The following is a 20,537-nucleotide window of genomic DNA, read 5'->3' on the forward strand; positions in this document are numbered from 1 at the left end:
GTTGCCAGTTAGGTCAGAAAACGAAACCTAAAAGGCCTCGGTATTTTGAATTTGAATGTAGTAACTGTTTTTGGCCACATTCTTACATATGGCACCTTTAAGTCGCTTTTGTTGATGTTGAAATCATACAAAACACTAGTTATGATCATGTCATCTGTTATGGGTGGAAGCATAAGTGATACTAAATGTACTAAATGTAAAGTTTACACATACCAAGCTGCTTAGGTATGCAAGTGTGTGTGTGTGTGTGTGTGTGTGTGTGTGTGTGTGTGTGTGTGTGTGTGTGTGTGTGTGGGCCTATCGTGGTATGTGCTATGACCTGCCACTGACTATTCAGGAGTTCACCAAAGAATCTTCGGAATCTCCGGAATGCAACATGAGGTCAGCATCTGGCAAAATGCTCAATAATCATCGTCCAATCAAGTCTCTCTCTGCCTCTTCCTCGTGCAGCAATCGACTTAACAACGTAGAAAATAATACGACAGCTATTCATCCTCGAAAGAATAATAATTATCACCCTCTGGAGCAAAAGTGTGAGTTATGGCTGCGCAGGTCACTAAGTTCAAAGGTCAGACCCCAAGACTGCAGTTTGACCGTGGATGAGACGGAGGTTGTAATGTGTTAAAAAGCCCTTGGAATCCCTCTGGAGTCATCTCCACACAACATGGACACAACAGTGTGTCCCCAATACTGAATCTGCAGGATGTCCACACACTTAAACATATTCCCTTTCCTACTCTCTTGCCCATATTATGGCTACCATGAGATGAGGAAAACATTATGTCAGCAGCATAAAGGGAAGAGTGAGCAGCTACTCTCATGATCGCATGACCCAGAGCTCAGGGTTAAAGGTTAGGTCACAGGGGCCTTGTAATTAGTCTGTCTACCAACCAACCATGTCTCGTGGAACCAGCACCATTTATGGCATCTCACCCCCTGACCTGTGCTCCCTATAGTATCTAAAATATGCTCAGAGTGTCCGTGGTAGACGCCGAGGACCGGAAAGTGAACTTTCACCCCAACGGAAAATGCGCGGACCAATTGTCGATACATCAATAGGAGCATTCAGGGTGCAGAGTGGACCAGAAGAGGTCCCCCATTGTTTGTTTCGAAACACGTTTATGTGTGCATGCAGTTAACAGCCATACCCTAAATCACACCAACATAACACACGCTTACCGGATGAGACCAACCACTCTGTTAGGAAGATCCATGTGACCTTTAGCTATATACACGGGTACTTCAACATGAATCCTGAAGAGACGCCTACTGTAACTGCTGGGTAACACAGATATCTAATCAATCAATCACATGGCAGCAACCCAATGAATTTAGCAACGTTGATATGGTCAAAGCGACACGCTGAAACCGAGCATCAGAATCAAGGAGAACGGTGATTTATGAGCGTACATCAAGAAGATCTTGGAAAGGTCACAAGAGAAAGATTGTTCTTGCATTATTTTTCTTTAAAGTCAAGAGGAGTCAGTTGAGGTGTTGAGGGTCTACTTGGCGTCTCAACGCATTTAGTCAACCAATATTCAAGATTTGCAGATGCTTTGCAGGAAAAAGGTCACACCAGAAGAGAAACAGTGCCATGTTGGATGAGTAGGATGCATGGGGCTGTAGATTCTGCCAATGCTACCTTGTTTTAAGAAGTTTTGCACAGTAATAAAAGGCTTAGCAAGAGTTTACAGGAAATAATAGGGTACCAGATACCCAAAACATGTAAGACATTGTATTTGGGAAATTTGACACACGATATAATACTAAGGAAAGATGATTATTTGATTAAAATACTTCTATCGGCAAGCAAGAGAGCAATTACCGGAGATGAAGATGGACTGAGTTGGGGAGGACAGAAGAGGACACCACCATCACTGGACATTAAGGATAAAAGAAGAAGTGATGACTGTTATGAAGCTGTTCTGCCTTTTGAAAATAATAATTAAAAAAAGGCTTTATGGCATAAAGTTACAGCTCAAAATGGGAGTTAAGCCACTCTTTTATGGGTGAGATTTGAAGTATCACCCACACCGATTTAAGATTTAGAAAAAAGGGTTCGAAAAGGGTCCTTCTACAAGGGCTGTGGTTCTACCTGGAACCATTTGCTTCTGGGTTCTTGGTTACACTAATGGTTCCAGTAAGAACCATTTTGATCCAGAGAACCCTTTCCTGAATAAACGGTTTTAAAAGGGTTCTTGATGGAACCGCCAAAAAGGGTTCTCCTATGAGGACAAGCCAAAGAACCTTATATGGTTCGACTGAACACTTTTATTTCTAAGAGTGTAGGAAAGCAGCTGTTCAACAAGCCTCTCAAAAGACTTCAGGTGGCTCAGTGGAGCATATATACATCTGCTGCTGGGGGAGAACAGTAAAAGAGAGAAAATGTGACCACACTGGTTCTTGTCAGCAGGGCTTCAGACTGCAAAGCTGGAGGTGACTGCTCATAAACAAATTACAAGTCCTCACAGGAGAAGAAAACACACATGGACACACACACACTCACACTCACTCCCACATGCCACTGAAGTGCATTCCCTCCCCCCCCCCCCAACCACTTACATAACTTGGTTGAAAAGAAGAAGTTGTTCCACCTCTGAGTCATATTTTGGGCGAACACCACATCACACGCCCTCTGAGTGTAACATGCGAGCGTTGGATAACAACGTTTGTCCCGTTCTTTTCCCAATATGATGCACACAGACACACACACACATGCCCGCACTGCGATTAGGTAACAAACCAAAAAGCACTGAACCCGGCAAGACTGGTTCACTGGCACGCCTGGGAGATACTTTGATGTTGCATAAAGCCCTGAAGCAAAGGCTATTAAATGAATGAATACACCGTGAGAGTCACCTTTCACCTGAATGTTTGTTGTGGGTGACAGTTACACTCCAATTAATGTTATCTCTCAAGAAACTACATTAACATATCAGTGAGATGTAACATTAGACCAAGTATAAATCCAAAAAAAGTATCTAATATAATAGAATAATAAAAGAAAGTGATATTATGGTTCAAGGCTAATATTACAATATACTGACATATGACCTTCATTGTGGTCTTCTGTTGACAGCTGGTGAGTCAGTCCTCATTGTCTCCAGCATTTGATTCTCCTCTTTTATACTACATGCTTTTAACTATCGAGATCGACTTGTCTCACTTGCTGTCACGACTTCGCTCCCTCACTGTCAACATCAGCATTGCTCGTCTCCATTATTCATCACCTCCACTCCCAGGCTATTTATATAAGCTTTTACAGTCGGTCTGTCTTTCCCCGCTCCGTTGGCCCGCCTTCGTCCGCACTAATACGGCTACATCGACTCATACTTAGGCGCAGTTTTGGGCCGCTTTTGAAATTCTCGGGCCGTGAAACAACATCATGCTACTAAACATCATGAACATTTTAACATTCTCTTAAATCAAAAGAGTACAGAGGATTGCTCAGTGGTAAAAGGCTGGACTTGTGTCTTGTCAAACCAAACCTGAATCGAGAGGAAACACACAAGACTTCTCTGACAAAACTACATCGAAATGAGGTACAGGGCCGGTCCAAGCTTTTAAAGGGCCCTAATTTGGGGGCCCCAAAAATCAAATTTGACCACTATTATTGATACCAATCACGTTATTTCGAGAAACTATTACGCTATAACAAGAAACTATCACGTTATTTCGAGATAAGATGTCTTATCGTTATAACGAGAACTGTCACGTTATTTAAAGATAAGATGTTTTGACGTTATAACAAGAAAACATCTCATCTTGAAATAATGTGATAGTTTCTCGTTATAACGTAATCGTTTCTCGTTACAACGTGATAGTTTCTTGTTATAACGAGAAAACATCTCATCTCTAAATAACGTGATAGATTCTTGTTATAGCATAATAGTTTCTCGAAATAACGTGATTTGTATCAATAATAGTGGTCAACTTTGATTTTTGGGGCCCCCAAATTAGGGCCCTTTAAAAGCTTGGACTGGCCCTGTACCTCATATCGATGTAGTTTTCATTATAACGCAATAGTTTCTTGTTTTAACATAATAGTTTCTCGAGATAATGAGATAGTTTCTCGAAATAACGCGACAGCTTCTCGTTATAACGTAATACAGAACACCCATCTTTTTTTGGTATGCGTGACAGCAATACGCTTCTGTAATTTTCCCCCCAAAACACTAAAAAAAATGTATGTATTAATGAAAAACGTCTTAAACTCTGCAAGGTAAGCAAGTGTTCCTTAAAAAATGTTGACTCCAGATCACCATAGAAAAGGAAATTGAATTTTTCTTGGGTCATAACCTCCATACTTACATCTCAAACTGGTCTCAAACTGACACCCTTGGTCAATAAGACTCTAATGAAATGTAAAGTCAAAGGTGGATTTCAGAGATGTTGATTTTACGAGCGAATACATCACATTCCTTAACGCAGCCCTTTTAACAACTCTGCCAAGCATAAACCATATCCAGTGTGTTAATATACATCTTGTGTGAATTTACACACACTTAGCAGTTAGCATGTGGATTGCTCCCCTGTGTATTTGCTCCATCTCAGTGCCGTCAAATCTCTCTCGTCTCCCCCAGAGAAGTGCAGAGAGTCATTTCACATGGACGCATCTGCCATTCTCATACAAAGGGAGAGGAAAAAAAAAAAAAGGCTTTTAGAGCATGTAATTTCTACAACCACGTACTGGCTGTCTGCTGGGAGGGATGTGTGCGCTGTATGAGTGAGAGCGATGGAGGGTTGGCCACTGCGAAGCACAGCTGGTCCCTTTAATATCATGGAGGAAGAGCAAAGATCAAGATTCCAACTGAATTTTCCATCAAAACTTATTTATATTTCAGTGGTTTGATTTTTTTTTTTGAGGCCGTCTGAGATATTCATACAATTTTACATTTTCATGTAATGAATTATTGAAAGTTCTATGATGAAACATGTTCTTCAGCTTCAACATTTCCTGCCACTGGTAAATCCCAACAATCTAAAAATTCTCAAATCCCCATGAGGTCATTTTTTGACAAGGACTAAATGTGATTCAATCAGTACTCACTGAAGTAGCAACCAAGTTTCAGTTGATGATTGTTTATGAACGCAACGCCCTCTAGAGGATGATACTGGGTAATACAGACTTCACGGGTATACCCTAACCCGTAACCCAAGATTATGACATAAATTAAATTGTATTATCCTCATTCTTTGAAGCTTATCCTTGCCTCTTGAACTAAAAAAATGCACTTATTTTGTGGTAAAGTTGTGATCTGAAATAACTGGCCAAGATGAAGAGGTGCAATGCCTCCTAGAGGATGTGGTGGGTTAATACTCACTCCAAAATGTAGTTGACCAGGAATCCCTTAAACTGCAGTCAGTCTCCTGGAAACCAACCAGTTTGATTATTCAGGACTTGGAAAAGAATTTCTTAAATTTAAGCTTATTGGCTTTATTGCACCACAAATATGCCAAAACATGAAATGCATCAATGAATGTACCCCAAAGTGCTTTGTCATAACTGTCAATATACACATCACAAATGTCCAGAAACACACCATTCAAATGAAGTGACAATTTATTGATTAACTTTGTAAAGTGCACATGTTGTTTAATATTGTGCGGAACTAGCTCTTTGGGACCAAAACAACAGACATAAATCCATTCAAACTATGGTCACGACGAGAACAGGAAAGCATGACTCATGAACTCTTAAGGACAATAAAAAGCCACAGATTATTGAAAAAGTGTTGGTGTTATTATTAAGTGCTACGGGGGCAAACGATCTCCAGTGTTCTGAGCTTTTGGCAGAATGTTTACTGGGTAATTCCAATGACTCCACAGGCCAGACGTCCACCAGCATTACCTGTCTTTAGACTCTCATCATTGCCTCCTTTTCCGAGGTCGTCAGCTTTCTCATGGATCTAAAGAACAGGAGAACAGGTTTCCAAATAAATTTACAGAACTACCAAGGTCCTTTATGCAAGAATGATCAAATAACACATGCAAAATTAAGTAACGACTCATTTATTGGGATTAAAGAGATGGAAATAAAATATTACACATTTAAAAAAAAACCTTTGTGGCTACATCTACATCATACTTTTAAATAAAGATGCTCAAGGCCATATGGATTGTTTTTTAACAATAGTGCTTTTATTGTGTTATAATTGTTATTATTCCTGATTTTATTGTATTATGAGGGCATTCATAGGCACAACACGAGTCCAAGACAAATTTCCCCATCGGATAATAAAGTATATTTAATTCAATTAGATTACACAGACAACTTTAGAGTGGGTTCCCATTTCAAAGTTGGGGAAGAGGAACATTGACAAGGCCAATTAACCAAGAACAATTGTCAACTGTCGACTCATTTAAAGTGGAAAACATTGCTACTACCCATTTCTTTTCAGGTATGGTTTTTGTGAACATGTTGATGTCCCTGTGTCAGATGTGACAACATTTGTGATGTTTAATTTCACAATGTGGCCAAACTGAGTTAGTGATTGAACAGCCCCGGTTTCACTGTAACCTTAAAACCAGAGGTCCCTCCCCTCAGCTATTCACTTCAAAGTGAGACAAATAAGAACTTACCACCATGGTGCGACCAATAATGGAGTCATGGCCAGAGAGGCTGATCATCTTGTCAGTAATGTCGATCTTGGCAACGTTATCATCTCCGGCAGTCACATTACCCAAGTCTCCAACATGCCTATTTAGATAGATTTAAAAAAAAAAAAAAAAAAAAACAACAACAAATGTTATTCTATTGATTAGACTTCATTTCTTAGACACATAATTCAGTTCAAAATCCACCATCTCACCTATTTTCATCAGTCGGGCCTCCATGAGTCTTGTTGAAGGGGTTGAAGTGAGGTCCTGCACTAACACACCCTGGAAAATAAACATCAATATAGATCTTTATCAGTGGAGCATGAGGTAGGCACACTTTTCACACATGTGGAAAGAAAATTGGGAGTCAAGTATAAAGCAACCGGGCACTGCAGGAGTTATTTGCAAAGATGTCACACGAAATCTTCCACCAGATGCTCACCATTGGTGCCGTCTCCAAACGCATGCACGTGGAAACCGTGGAGACCGGGGGTGAGACCTTTGATTTCACCATTCAGCTTCACAGGGGCTTTATCGTTCTAGGAGAGAAGGATTACAGCTCATCAGAAGATTGAACAAGACCACAAAAGAGGTGAAGAGCTGTCAAAGACAGATGGCTGGAAGGACTTGGTTGGAGGTTTACATAAACAAGCGTGATCTGCATATTTACTCTCCCCACTACAAACACACATTCTTACTCTTAAAACACTGTTTTTTATGAACTTCACTGGCAATGTAGGTCATGTCCCAAGGCCGATGTTCATGGATTGTATGGGTGCTATGGACATGGACTCAGGATTTGTTTTTTTTCAATTGTCAACCTTGTAAGATGAAGGGAAAGAGAGACTAGGTGGCATTGGTGTAAGTTTGAAGTGCTTCCTCCAGTATTCCATGTCAATTATATTTTATTTACTATGCATAATATCTAATAAGTGCAGCTCCATGTCCAATTACCTCTTTAAATGGTCGCTGCATTGCACAATCGTACAAATACGCAGCTCAAACACTTGCAAATGCAAGGTTAATTATTATCCCATTCTTTATTAGAGCATGTATTCATGACATCGAATACAACGACAAAAAACGTATTTGTACCCTTATCAGATGAATAGCAAGAACAAAACGACAGCACGAGTGACACCCAATGACTCAGCGCTTATTCTGTTACGAAACGCAACAACGGATTATACATTTAAGGTTAATCTCAGGTTGATATTTCTCAGGTTTCGTCAAACCACAAAGAAAGAGTCTGGAATCGAACACTAATATTTCAGTTACGCAACAGGCGTTTTTTTTAAACCACACCGCAATGCACGTGCCGTTGATCATTAACAACAAAAAAAGACCTTAAACGTTCAAAGGTTATGACGGTCAACTCAAACAGTTCGAACTGAATTAACTGTGCAAATACGAGACATGAACACTAGCAGCCAAATCAAGTGTCGCTGTGTGCGCACTTTTCGCTAACGTTAATTGACGTTTAGGTGGCGTGAGCGCAAGCACAATTTGCATAATTTAACCTTAACACTGTTCAGTAAACTAGTACGCAAACTAACATCGACTCTTAAGTACACTCTAAAGTAAAATGCAGTCGAGTTGGTACTAGCTTAGCCTCGACTTCCACATCCAACTTCAATGAGCGGAGCTAGCTTAGCATCCGCGCGCTCACGCTGACTTAGCGAATGACTGTCAATTAAAATGAATGTGGCTTGAGCCTCCTTCACTCACGCAGATAGGACGTAGCGCGCCTTACCTCCTGCTCAAAATACACAGTCCCGCTGGTTTCGCCAGCTCCTTTCAGCACGCACACAGCTTTAAGCACCATGTTCGCAGCGGTTTCAAGTGACACAGAGGTAAGTTTCTGACGTACGAGACACTGCTGCGCCTGCCACCAGAGACAACCAGACTATATGGGTTTACAAGAGGCGGGTGTATCGCACGGCCAGCCAATCAGAGACGAACATGATGACAATGACTGATTTTGATTGGTTCCTGGCGGTGGTTAAATCAACACCCCCCCATAATGCAATATGATATAATATGTAATAATATAACATATAATATTTTATAATATAGATTAATTTTCTATTGTTAATATTGTTATTTATTTCAGAGATGTAATCTGAACAAGCCAAATGTTTTGGTAAAAAAATAGTTTATTAAAAACAATTTCCTATGGTTGAAATATTGAAGACTATGTCCATGTCTTTTGCAGTATTTTTTACAAGTCATAGAAACATCTGTCAACGTTCAAACCATGAGGAGTTAAAAACATTAAAGCAAAGGGCCTCTGTTATTCCTTCAATGTCAACAGTTTTTTTTTTTCTTTACCCTCCAGTAAATGAGTCACAGATTATTAACAACAATCACCGTTGATGCCTTCAGGAGTGTCAGTGTTACAAGCATATGTACAGCAAAGTGTCCCGAGCAATACTCTTCATTTCATCACTTGAGCTTAGCCCTTGGTGTCTCTGCGTTAGAGCAAGAACGAGACTTGGGCTTGCAGACCATGGGCGTGAGATGCAAAAAAAGTAAAATAATAGTTTGAAGACTGTGTTTGTCAAAGACCAAAGAAAAATGAATACTCATGTGGCCAAATTTAATTCCTATCAAAGTTTGACACACATATATGAGACAAATCAAAACATCTGATCCTAGGCATTTCTCCCTTCCTTCAGTACGCACAAGAAAAGATCACATTACCACCTACTAACTTATATTTATACAAAATGACCGAACGGGCACCTGGAGTTGCGCTTGTTGTTGTCGAGTACAATAGATAAAATTAACGTGGGTTGGACGTACTTCAGTTGGATTGACAAAAAAAAAGGACTCTGCTTTATTTTGTTAACATAAAATACACACCTTTAGACAACTGCATTAAATTTAGACAGCAGAAATAATTACTCGGTTGTACATTTGACGTTTTTTTTTAACAGCACTTTAAAGATGTGAATGTTTAAAAAAATTACCGAAACATTTAACAGAAACCCAAAATAAAAATTCTGAACGTTTTTGAAGAGGGTATATATGGGCAAACTCAGTTTTGCATAACATCTCCACATTTAGTTCCCACCGACCTCTGAAACAAAGTCTGATTATCTAATGGCATTAAAACTGATTATTTCTTAAACATTCCAAGGGAGATATGCCACAGGAAACCTGGGCTTCCTTCATTCCTAATGTTGAAATCACTTCTCTGAAATGCCTCTCGGCCCTTCAGTCAGTTTACCGATGCCACTGCTCAATATTTCAGTAACCAAACAATAGGATTAAAAGATTCTCAGGACAGTTTTGTTATAAAATGACACACAGTAGTGTCAATAATGTTAGGTATCGTTGAGTCATGTTCGAAATAATGAGAATGAAAATGAGGAAACTGAACATAATCCGTTGGATTCAGGGACCATGTGAGCTCAGCTTCTAACAAGTCGTGCCTTTGTAAGTCTCAGTACTGACGGAATTGATACCTTAATAAAATTAAAACCATGTCGCGAAAGTGATTTTTAAGGACTCGAGGTGTTGGCCAGAAAATGTGCATATGTCACGGATTTGTGATTTCCAAGAGAACACAAGAAAGATGTCCTTTTCCCTTTGATTATTTTTAAATCACATGCCCAGCATTCAATTACCAAGTATCTGGATTAGATTTTAAGGCCACCGCAGTCCTTTCAAAGCTGTGCCCTTCAGGCAAGATGGGATGAAAAAAAAATTAAAGAAAGGATGCTTCTCTTATAACAGAAATGCTCAAGATATTTAGTGTTTGACGTGAATCTTTTCGCAAATTAAAAAAAACATGAATTTAAAAATGAATGGATTTGCTATGTTGAGGGGTGAAAGGATGAGGCCTTGAACTAAAGTGGTGCCATAAAAATTGTTTGTTTCACATCTTTGAACCAATTTGAGTAAAAACATAAAACCTACGCTGATATTAACCTACTGGTGGACAGAGCAAAGTGAGGAGATCACATGTGAGGAGAAACATTAGTGGTCACAACCAATTCATCACTTTTCCCCCAAACTGACTCTCATCATGTTCTTTTGGTTTGAGAGGATGCAAAATGAAACTTGACCGTAAAAAAAGCAGTAAATTCTACCAAACCAATATTTTGCTGGGCATGTGAGGGAGATGTTTGCTTTCAAGAAATGCGTTTCTTCCCAGAAACTAACAAACTCCATCTGATAAACGGTGACAAGTTCAAATTATTTTTCCAGGAGTTGAGACTGGTTACCATGGTGAGAAACACCTGGGTCATCTTTCAGTGGTTCTCAGCAGCAGTGTCTGCATATTAGGAAGTCTGAGCCGGTCTATGTTGCTGCTTCCTGTTTTATGTCTGTAGTTTCACTCTGGTCTGAAGGTAAAGGCTCAGTAGGCGCCGGCTCTTTTGCAGCAGCAGTTGCCTCGGGGGGCGGAGCTAGGAGTTCTGAGTCTGGCTTTTGTTGAGAAGCTTCCTCACTGGGTTTTTGACTGGTTTCCACGGTAGGCGCAGGAGTCACACAGGGTTTCTCTGTGCTGTTAGAGGTCCGAAATTCCATGTTTTCCAGTTGGGCGAGTCGATCGTCCCTGTCCCACCGCGTGGCCCTCTCGCGACGCTCAGATCGCCTGGGCTTGTCCCCTTCTTTCCCTTCAGCTCCTCTGCCTCTCTCTCGACTCACTCCGTCTCCCCTTGCTCTTTCTCCTCCTTCCCCCCTCCCATGATCCCTTTCCCCGTCATCACCCCTCCCTCGTTCCCTGTCCCTGTCAAGACTGGTTCGCTTCTCCCTCCAGTCTCGTCTGTCACGGTCCCGGTCTCTGTCCCGGTCCCGATCACGGTCTCGATCCCGATCCCTGTCCCGATCTCGCTCCCATCCTCCTCCGCGGTGATTGCCTCCATCTTCCTGCCAGCCTCCAAGCCTGTCCCTCCCCTCCATTCTATCACCAGCACCTCCCCTCCCTCCATCACCACCCGGTCCCCTCCCTCCATCGCCACCCGGTCCCCTCCCTCCATCGCCACCCGGTCCCCTCCCTCCATCGCCACCCGGTCCCCTCCCTCCATCACCACCCGGCCCCCTCCCTCCATCACCACCCGGCCCCCTCCCTCCATCACCACCCGGCCCCCTCCCTCCATCACCACCCGGCGCCCTCCCTCCATCACCACCCGGTGCCCTCCCTCCATCACCACCTGGCCCCCTCCCTCCATCACCACCCGGTACCCTCCCTCCATCACCAGCCCCTCCCCTCCCTCCATCACCAAATGGTCGCCTTCCACCTCCAAAAACTCTGTCTCTCTCTCTCTCTCTGTCCCTGTCCCTGTCCCTGTCCCTGTCCCTGTCCCTGTCCCGATCCCGATCCCAGTCTCTCTCCCTGTCTGGCTCTCGGTCCCTGAATCCAGGTCTTTCTCCCCTAAAAGGTCTGCCATCTGTTTCTTCTGGTCCTTCCAAGCCCCGAGGTCCACTTGGTCTGATAAAAGGAGGAAGACCTTGAGGAAGAGGAACTTGAGGAAGAGGGCCTTGAGGAGATGGGCATTGAGGAGGAGGGCCTTGAGGAGGAGGGCCTTGAGGAGGAGGCCCGTGCCCATGCGGGGGGAAAGGAGTGCGTATGTTGGGGGGAGGCAACATCCCAAAACCTCCTTTGGGTGCAGGAGGCTCATGGTGCATCATTTGAGGGTGTGGGCCCCTTGGTATCATCTGCGGGGGCATAGGGGGCATGTTGGGGTGAGGAGGTCGCGTCACATGGGGTGGAGGGAAACGTTGCATGTGCGGTAGTGGAGGAACAGGAGGACGCTGGAGTGGGATTATACCAGGCCGTGCACCAAGCAGGCCACCAGTGGGAGGTTGGATGCTTCCTGGAGGACCACCTGGAGGTATACCTGAAAGACCACCTGGTGGTGCACCTAGTTGGTTACCTGATGGAGAAACAGAAACCAGATACAGCCTTAGTATAAACCCTGTCGAAGTATGAACTGGGTCTTAAAGCCACTTAGACACAACACAAACAGTGATATTATGTTGTTTAATTGTGAAAACGAAAGACACGAGCAAGCTAAACTATTCAAATTTCTTTTAAAGGGAATATTGTGTTCCTTTATATTTGTTCCCACATCATTTTTGGAAAAGGACATACTGATTTTAACAGAAACATATCTACTAATAATTATTATCGAGAAATTCACTCATCATGTAAAAAGAAAGACAGACTGACCCATAGGCGCCATCTGATTGTTGAAGATGTTAGGACCCACTGAGCCTTCATCGTTTTTCCTGTTAGCCAGACTTGCTGGGTCCAGAGGCTGGTCCTCAACTCCACCTTTGGCAGCAGGTGGGGGACCTAAAGGCATCACACCAGGGGGAAGGAAACCTGGGACAAGAGTGGTATTATGAATTTGGGTCACTTCACAGCAGTTTTTTTTTTCCCCCAAACAAAGTCTTGGGGACTGATTCAGTAATCCCAGTTTGGTGTGAAATCAGTCTATCAAGATGTCGAATTATATGGTTTGTTGTGGTTTCACTGTAAAGCAAACCAATTATACATTTATAAGAATTCTGTATCAGAAGTATCATAAAACTTAAAATCATTTACAAACCATGGTTACCCTGAAGCAAGTAACTAGGCTTTCTGTGATAAAACTTGGGCTAGTTAGTGAAAAGCCAATGTATGCACAGGATAATACAGGTAATGTGTCAACAAATGTCCTATCGAATAAACTGAACGATGTGACAGAAAAAGACTAAATAAAATGTCAGTTGAGGGTGGTGCTTACCTGGAGGCATCTGCATGGGGTTGAAGCCAGGCCTGATGAAAGGCGGAGGGGGGACGCCTGGGGGGAAGGAAGGAGGGAGCATGCCCATGGGTCCAGGAAAGACAGGAGGCTGGAGGGAACCCACACCAATCATTGGCTGCTGCATTGGTGGAACCTGATCACATTTACAGGGTTTAACTACACTTAACTACACGTCAAACAATTATTTCTCCATTACATCATTACATTTTCTTTAAACTCTCAATTGAATCCGGCCTTCCAGGATTTCATGGGCTATTTTAGCGTTTGTTTCTAATGCGACCATTAGAGGAAGACTGATCAATAATAAGAGTATCTTGCAGAATACTACGGTTGAATTTGAGTTAATTGTTGCAATTTCTGCATCATGCATTTCTGGAGTACCTGATTAAATGTTCTCAAAGAGGTTGTAGATCAGGTTTAACTCACTTGATCAACACATATACCTCTACATTTAAAACACTGTAATCGGCTTGCAGCCATTATTTACCTGTGCAGGAGGAGGAGCTACAGCAGGCACAGGTAATATCGGTGTCTCCTCCTGAGGCTCTGAGCGGCCATTGTGGTTGAGTTCCTCTGGAACATCTAAAGTCTTTTTCATCCCACTCCATTCTGGAAATGACAAATTCAGATTTGTTCAAAAGGACATTAAGAGAATCATATTTCTCAAAAGAAAGTTGCATGGTTCAATCGTATGAGTCTTTATAAGGATGTGTCAATCAGTGTTTACCTGGTGATAATGTGTCAACATCCAGTGTTCCTCCTTCTTTTAGCTCGTCCAGCTGATCATCCCTGACTTTAGACCAAGGTATGTAAGTGACGCCCAGCTCCACGTCCCAGAACTGTTTAAACTCGGACTTTATGCCCTTGTTCAAAGCCCAAGCAATCTGACAAAGAAAGGAGTGTGATGTCAGTTAAAATTCCTTCTTTATACATCTTGTCTTTGAAAAGCAGAAATGTGTGAAGCTCACAGACCTTGATGGATTTTTGATTCACTTTGTAAGATCCTCTGCCAAGCTTGTGAAGGGCCCTGTAGGCATCTTGCCTATGTATCATAACTATATAGGCACATCCGCGTGGAGGTATCATCTTTAAACAAGAGAGCAGCACAAAAAGATTAGTGGGAAAAAATGCAAAGACTTTGTGATTTCCATTTATTTAATTACTTACTAATCATCTTATTACTGCCCTGTGGCACTTTTTTAAATCACTCTTATTGGGGAAAAAATTATAAACCTAATCGTCTGAGTTTTTTTACTCATAAAAAATATGTAAACAAAAATTTAGACAAGCCAGCTTACATTGATGGATTCTATCTGGCCGAACTCCTCCAGTAAAGATGCAACATCTTGCTGTTGTGTTCTCTTGTCGAGCTGGCCCACCCAGAGAGTCGTACTGCAAACTGAAATGGAGAAGAAAAAAAGACAACATGAGCAAAGGCTTACTAGAAATTAAAAAAGAAAATCCATGAAATTACGGAAATAAATATGACACTGTACAGATTATGACTCACCGCTTAGCGTCTCGCTCTTGAGTGGTGGGAGGCCTTTCTGCCGTCGCTCTTTGTCTTTCTCCCTCTCTTTCTCCCTGTCTTTCTCCCTCGGCCTGCGCTCCTGCGAGCGAGAGCTCGGAGAATGGTGACGCCGCTCTCTGGAGCGGGATCGCCTGTGCCTCGACCGACGTGTACGGGAATTGGACCTTGACCTCCTCCGTTTTGGAGACCTGCAGTGGAAAAAAGAAAGGGCACTGCCACTTAATTATTTGTTCTTTACAAATTGACATATTTCGTGCAGCTTTTAAATTTCAAAAAAGAACAAACACTTACCGAGAGCCGGATCGTGACCTTTGACCGTGTCTGCCATCCCTTATAGATGAAAGGTCTACATCCATCGGCAATTCCTGATAAAGTATGAAGAAAGTATGGTTAATACGCTGTATACTGCAAAAAATATCGGCCTACAACACTGGGTCTCTGACTAGAACATAAGACATTTCAACTATTTCACATAATTTTGACCTCAGACATTCATTTTAATGCAAAAAATAACACAAAATGTCCATAACAACCTTATTGTCACTGAAAATGGCTAGGTGGTATGTACTATTTTTCCAACTATTTTGTATTACAGTTAGGTTCACCTGTTGTTGCTGGGCAGCATTGTGTGGAGGAAATACTCCTGGGAAACCTGGAGGCCCAGTGGAACCAGGGAGGGGTTGCCCTGGGAGAACATGCCCCATAGGAGGCATCATACCTGGGAAGTTTTGTCCTGGTGGTAAACCATAGGCCTGGAGCTGGCCATTAGGAGGGAGTGGAACCTGAGGAACACAATCTTGGTAAATACTATGCAAATGCATAATGTACAATGTACAGCATTACACTATAGATGTATATGACATAATTATGATTTTCTGTTATTGTTGGTGTCATCATTATTCTTTGTTCTCCCTACCTGTTGCAAAAGATCTTGTGACATGTTCATCATCTGTGGTTTAAAGTGCTCCATGTGCTGTTGTGGGAAGCCTGGAGGCTGCTGCATACTGTGACTTAAAAATACAACAACAAACATTAAATTAATAAAGCAAAGTCTGGCACTTCCTGGCATCAAACACACACATATAAATCTAAGGCTTACAAGGAGGGCTGAGATGCAGTGTCATCCTTCTTCGTTTCCTCCCCAACTTCTGGCTCATCATCATAGTCAAAGCGGTCCAGCAATTTCTAACAGAGAGACAGGAAATGAATGTCAAGAATACACAAATTATATTATCTGGATGGCAGGGCTTATACAGCCTCTGGAAACAGTCTCAACAACACCTGATCTATGCCATATCATATATTATTTAACCATGGATGGCATATGTAAAAACAAAAGCACACAGTCACCGTGTCAAAGGCAGTTTTCTGCTGCGTGGGCTGAGTGGGCAGAGGAGGTTGAGAAGTGCTGATGCCCAGGACAGGGTTGATGTTTTGAGCCTGTATGTGGCTCATATGAAGAGGAGGCTGAGTGGGGATGTCGGGCTTCGAAGGCTGCTGCTGAAAGTTCTGCAGCATCTGTTGAAGCTATAAAATACCATTGACAGAGAATGGAAAAAATGTGAAGAAATATGCAATAACAACAATACAACAGTCAAAGCTGACTGACAGTCAACACGAATGCAAACTCACCTGCTGACCCTGTGACGACTGGAAGAGTTGTGCCACAGCAGCAAAGGCATCAGAGTTCTGCAGCTGAGCAGTGGGCGTTATGGTTGAGTTTGCCGTTACTGCAGTAACTGGCTCTTTGGCTGGAGGTGGAGAAGAACCTAATGGAGGAAACGTGTGAGCAGAGGAATTCAATTCAATTAAAATCTAAAACTTCCAGTTTTAGTTGCATGTTTGTCACAGTCATATCTCAGTGTAAACAGTACTTTTTTTAGAAATCAGGGCTGATTATCAAAATAATTAAAAATGACAAATATTGGTCCAAGTAATTGGTCTACTTTGAGTCCCAACTCATCATTTGAGAAAGCCTGATCATTTAAGAATGATGAGACTACAGTGATGAGTCAGTTGTAGTGTTTAAGGACAAGCGCAAAGCTGCACAACAGTTGTGGTAATTGTTTGAATTTGTGTTAATTGGGAACACAACATTGCAAATTCCTGGAGGAGCTGCTACATCCTTATATACAATTGTACTAATTACCTGGCTCATCTGTGTCTGTGTAAGGCGCACCAGCACTGCCAGATCCGGCGGCCATGTCCAAGAGAGGCTGAATAATCTCGATCGTGAACACCCCATTCTTTTGCCACAGGTTCAACACTCGCACTATCTTACTCTACAAAAGGAACATTTGGAGGCAAGTGAGCAAAATGAGGGAAAGACTAAATCACATTGTGGCGTTTCAGAATACAATAGCTGGTCTCTCAGTCCTTACCCTGTCCTCTATAGGGCAAAGGCAGAGGTTCTCAAAAGTTCCTGTGATGTTTTTGGTAAATCTTGGGCCAAACACGTCCTTGTCCGCTCCAAACTGGTGTCTGGACTGCCTCACAATGGAGTCCACCACATACAGACCTGCTACCTTGTACTCAGGCTTGCACTAAGTAGAGCAGAAGGAGAAAATAGATATAGTGTACAACATTTTTGAGGAGAAACAAAGTCATTTCTGCTTTTAGACCAGTTTGTCTCACCTTCTTAATGAACTTTTCCACAATCTGAACCACGTGTTTGTAGAGCTGAGAGAGAAGGAAGGTAAGAAGATTACTCAAAACACAGAGGGACAAAAAAAAAAACAGCTAAAACTGACTCAAACTCATTCTTACTTTCATAGCTTTTATGGCTGATTTGGTGATGGATATCATCTTCGCCCGAGAGATCGGGGGCTTGGATTCCATCAGGGAGAATAACTAAGAAAGCAGAAGGTGGACAATGTTTGGCACATGTTTCACCACAAGTACACAGTGTACAGCTCATTTTGTAACAAAGCAAGTCCTCTTCAACACAGCTTGCTTTATGTAGCTGTCAGGCACATAGATTTTTAACACTGCGTCCTCAAACACACTGATGTTCGTCAGGCCATGTTTATTTAGCATGCAGAGTGTGAGAAAAAGTGAGTGGAAGAGGATTATTAAGCACAGTCAGTTAACAAAAAAGCCAGTTCATCAGTCATGGAATAGTTTTGTTTAAGCGAAAGATGTTTGGGTGGTTCAATTTAGCCTTTTTAGTGCATTTTGGCAGTAAACAGGTATGAGACGACAGTTAATTAATGATTGCTTATGAACACAAACTGATACACAGATTTAAATGGAAATACACAGACCGGCAGAAAACATACACGCATTTTAGTGAGGCCACTCATTGATATAATGCATTCCCTCGCCTGTTAGACTAAGCTTAACCTCCACAAGTAAATGCCTAACTATAACCTTTAACTTAATCGTAAACTAAATCCAATGTAATCCAAGCTCTAAAACCAAGACTTAATCCCCCCCACAAAGGAGGACCACCCAAAATGTCCTCATAGAGACAGGTTTGAAATAAAATGTGTCCTCACAGCCTACTACAGACATGTACACAAGGAGGGCTCAGCATTAATTTCTGCACCGATTAATGGTGAGGAAAACAGATAGGTATTATGACTTACAATGACTTGATAAACAACTACTACTACCTGTAGTAAAGTTGGAAGACACTGGAAAAAGCACTAAAGAGTCATGATAACCCTGGTGCAATTAACAGGAATCAGAACATGTGATGAATGAACAGAATATCGGAAAATCGGGTAGCTGTTGTGTTTAAGAGTCAAAGGGGCCATCATCACAAACATGAAACACCCAAAACCCGAGCAGATCATTTCAGTTTTTATAAACTAGCCTTTTTTAATCAATTCTCAGGCTTTGCACCAGGGGTCTTCAACTCAAATGACTCTGGGGGCCAATGAATGACGAGACTGGTCAGGAGGGGGCCAGTCAAGTGAAATTATATCATGATATTGCACCATGATTCTGCAATAATGACAAGTGTTACACTAGTTCACAGAATTTCAAAATAAAAGCATTTATTTTGAAGTGCAACGATAAACACTTTACACTTATGATGCAGCATCAATATGTACACTTAAAAAGTCACAGTGAAATACTTCATTATAACTTGACATTGAGTGGCGGGCCACATGAAATCAAATGGGGGGCCATGAGTTTGAAACCACTGCTTTACATTGACTTGACAGACACACGGTGTTTATATTTTTGAGGCAGTTAACTAGCTTACAGCGTTGATAGCAGCACAGTGTTAGCACCGTTGCCAATGTTGGTAACCAACAAACACCCACTGGCTAACACTTACATGGAAACAGTAACCGTTACAGACTGGCTACGGTTGTGCTAGCATTCTCCTTAGCAGTAAATGTTGTTAATTGTCTTATTGACGGCAATGGCGTGCAGCACGGACGCTAACGCGGTTAGCAGAGCCACGGATAAGGAGGACATGTCCGGTTAGCATGGACGAGCAGGCCTCACAGGTCGCTCCTGCTCTTGCACGACTAGCTCCACTGAAACACAGCATCACGACTAGAGAGCCGCCAGCCCCGGTTCGACCGAGCTCTCGGCGCGCCCCAAAGGCATCTTACCTCCTGGTTAAAGGCGTTGACGGCCTCCATGGTCGCCCGGCGCCCCTAGCCTTCCCCCAGAACCCGATTCCTCGCTTAAAACAGTGTTTATCCAAGGAGGGTTCGGTACAACATGTCCGCTCCCGGCAGCTAAGGGTAGTTAGCCTAGCATCGGTGGATCTCGGGTCGGCGGATACGGCAAAGCATGATGGGATGCTATTCTGCAGTTACGAGTTTTGTCCAGTAGATGGCGGCGTGCGGTGGGGGATTGAGAATAAAGTATTGTAATTCATAAATATTGTAAATGATTCACACAATAGCACAACAGGTAGTAGCAAAATGTAATAAGAGATTTAAAAGAAATAAAGTAGAAGGAAACTACAGGATAAATAAGAAGAAATACTGCATACAATAATACACAATGTAAAATTTAGGGGTTTTTTTCCCGATTTTTCAGCTTCTTAAATGGGAATATTTTTCAGTTCATTTGCTCCATATAATCTTTTTTTTTATATATATATATATATTTTTAGATTAATTGATTATGAAAGTAATATGTTAGTAGCAGCCCTAAACAATATAAGACACACACTTTGTTTTGTTTTATTTGGTTGAGTCTTGGACTGTGGGTCCTATTGAATACAGTTAAACAAAAAAGAATCTCAAGCAGCATAAATCTCAATTTAGACTTTATTGTAAGAATTAAAACAACACAATTCATTTAAAGAACATACTTCAAAAGCAAAACAAGTTTATAAAATGCAGTTTGAATATAAATAACTGTCCATAGCTGGGTTTAATTATGATCAGAGCTGAATCTGATGTTGGACACAACCAAAAATGACCTAATTCAAAATGACTCATGCAGACGTACTAACTGTAAATTGGCCTCTGAGGTAGAATCCTGAGGGCATCATTATTCACCACCTGTCTCCTAAACACAAGCATGATGGCACAAGACAAAAGCTAAAACCAAGATAACAACAAAGGCTGCTGCTGCATGTCGGTAATTATGTGGACTAAGATATCCCAGACTATCAGACTATTTCTTTAGGCTGAGGTCAACCAAACCTGAAAAAAAACAAAGTTGACCCC

General features: G+C 41.9%; 2 protein-coding genes across 2 annotated transcripts; both read right to left on the minus strand.

Moving 5' to 3' along the window:
• Positions 1-5,512: 5,512 nt before the first annotated feature.
• On the minus strand, positions 5,513-8,489 carry sod1 (superoxide dismutase 1, soluble). Its single transcript, XM_083889294.1, has 5 exons — positions 8,354-8,489; positions 7,043-7,139; positions 6,813-6,882; positions 6,583-6,700; positions 5,513-5,909 (listed from the first exon to the last, which is right to left on the minus strand). The coding sequence occupies exons 1-5, from the start codon at positions 8,423-8,425 to the stop codon at positions 5,802-5,804; spliced, it is 465 nt and encodes a 154-aa protein (XP_083745420.1). The 5' UTR covers positions 8,426-8,489; the 3' UTR covers positions 5,513-5,801.
• Positions 8,490-10,908: 2,419 nt separating this feature from the next.
• scaf4a (SR-related CTD-associated factor 4a) lies at positions 10,909-19,553 on the minus strand (the record flags this gene model as incomplete). Its single annotated transcript, XM_083889660.1, has 20 exons — positions 19,464-19,553; positions 17,659-17,742; positions 17,527-17,571; positions 17,274-17,435; positions 17,042-17,174; positions 16,525-16,661; positions 16,243-16,419; positions 15,992-16,077; positions 15,809-15,902; positions 15,498-15,674; positions 15,184-15,257; positions 14,872-15,080; positions 14,660-14,760; positions 14,334-14,447; positions 14,089-14,245; positions 13,849-13,970; positions 13,341-13,494; positions 12,782-12,937; positions 11,808-12,485; positions 10,909-11,525 (listed from the first exon to the last, which is right to left on the minus strand). Exons 1-20 carry the CDS (start codon positions 19,491-19,493, stop codon positions 10,909-10,911), a joined length of 3,507 nt encoding a protein of 1,168 aa, XP_083745786.1. The 5' UTR covers positions 19,494-19,553.
• Positions 19,554-20,537: the final 984 nt, after the last annotated feature.

Source organism: Microchirus variegatus, assembly GCF_963457635.1.
Source record: "Microchirus variegatus genome assembly, chromosome: 5".
NCBI classification, from domain to species: domain Eukaryota; kingdom Metazoa; phylum Chordata; class Actinopteri; order Pleuronectiformes; family Soleidae; genus Microchirus; species Microchirus variegatus.

Bases quoted from the DNA above. Each gene is read 5' to 3' on its own strand.
- sod1 (XM_083889294.1), bottom strand. From the start codon at position 8,425: ATGGTGCTTAAAGCTGTGTGCGTGCTGAAAGGAGCTGGCGAAACCAGC. The intron at 7,140-8,353 runs GTAAGGCGCGCT...CTTCTCTCCTAG, and splicing joins CTGTGTATTTTGAGCAGGAG to AACGATAAAGCCCCTGTGAA. The intron at 6,883-7,042 runs GTGAGCATCTGG...TTTATTTTCCAG, and splicing joins GTTTGGAGACGGCACCAATG to GGTGTGTTAGTGCAGGACCT.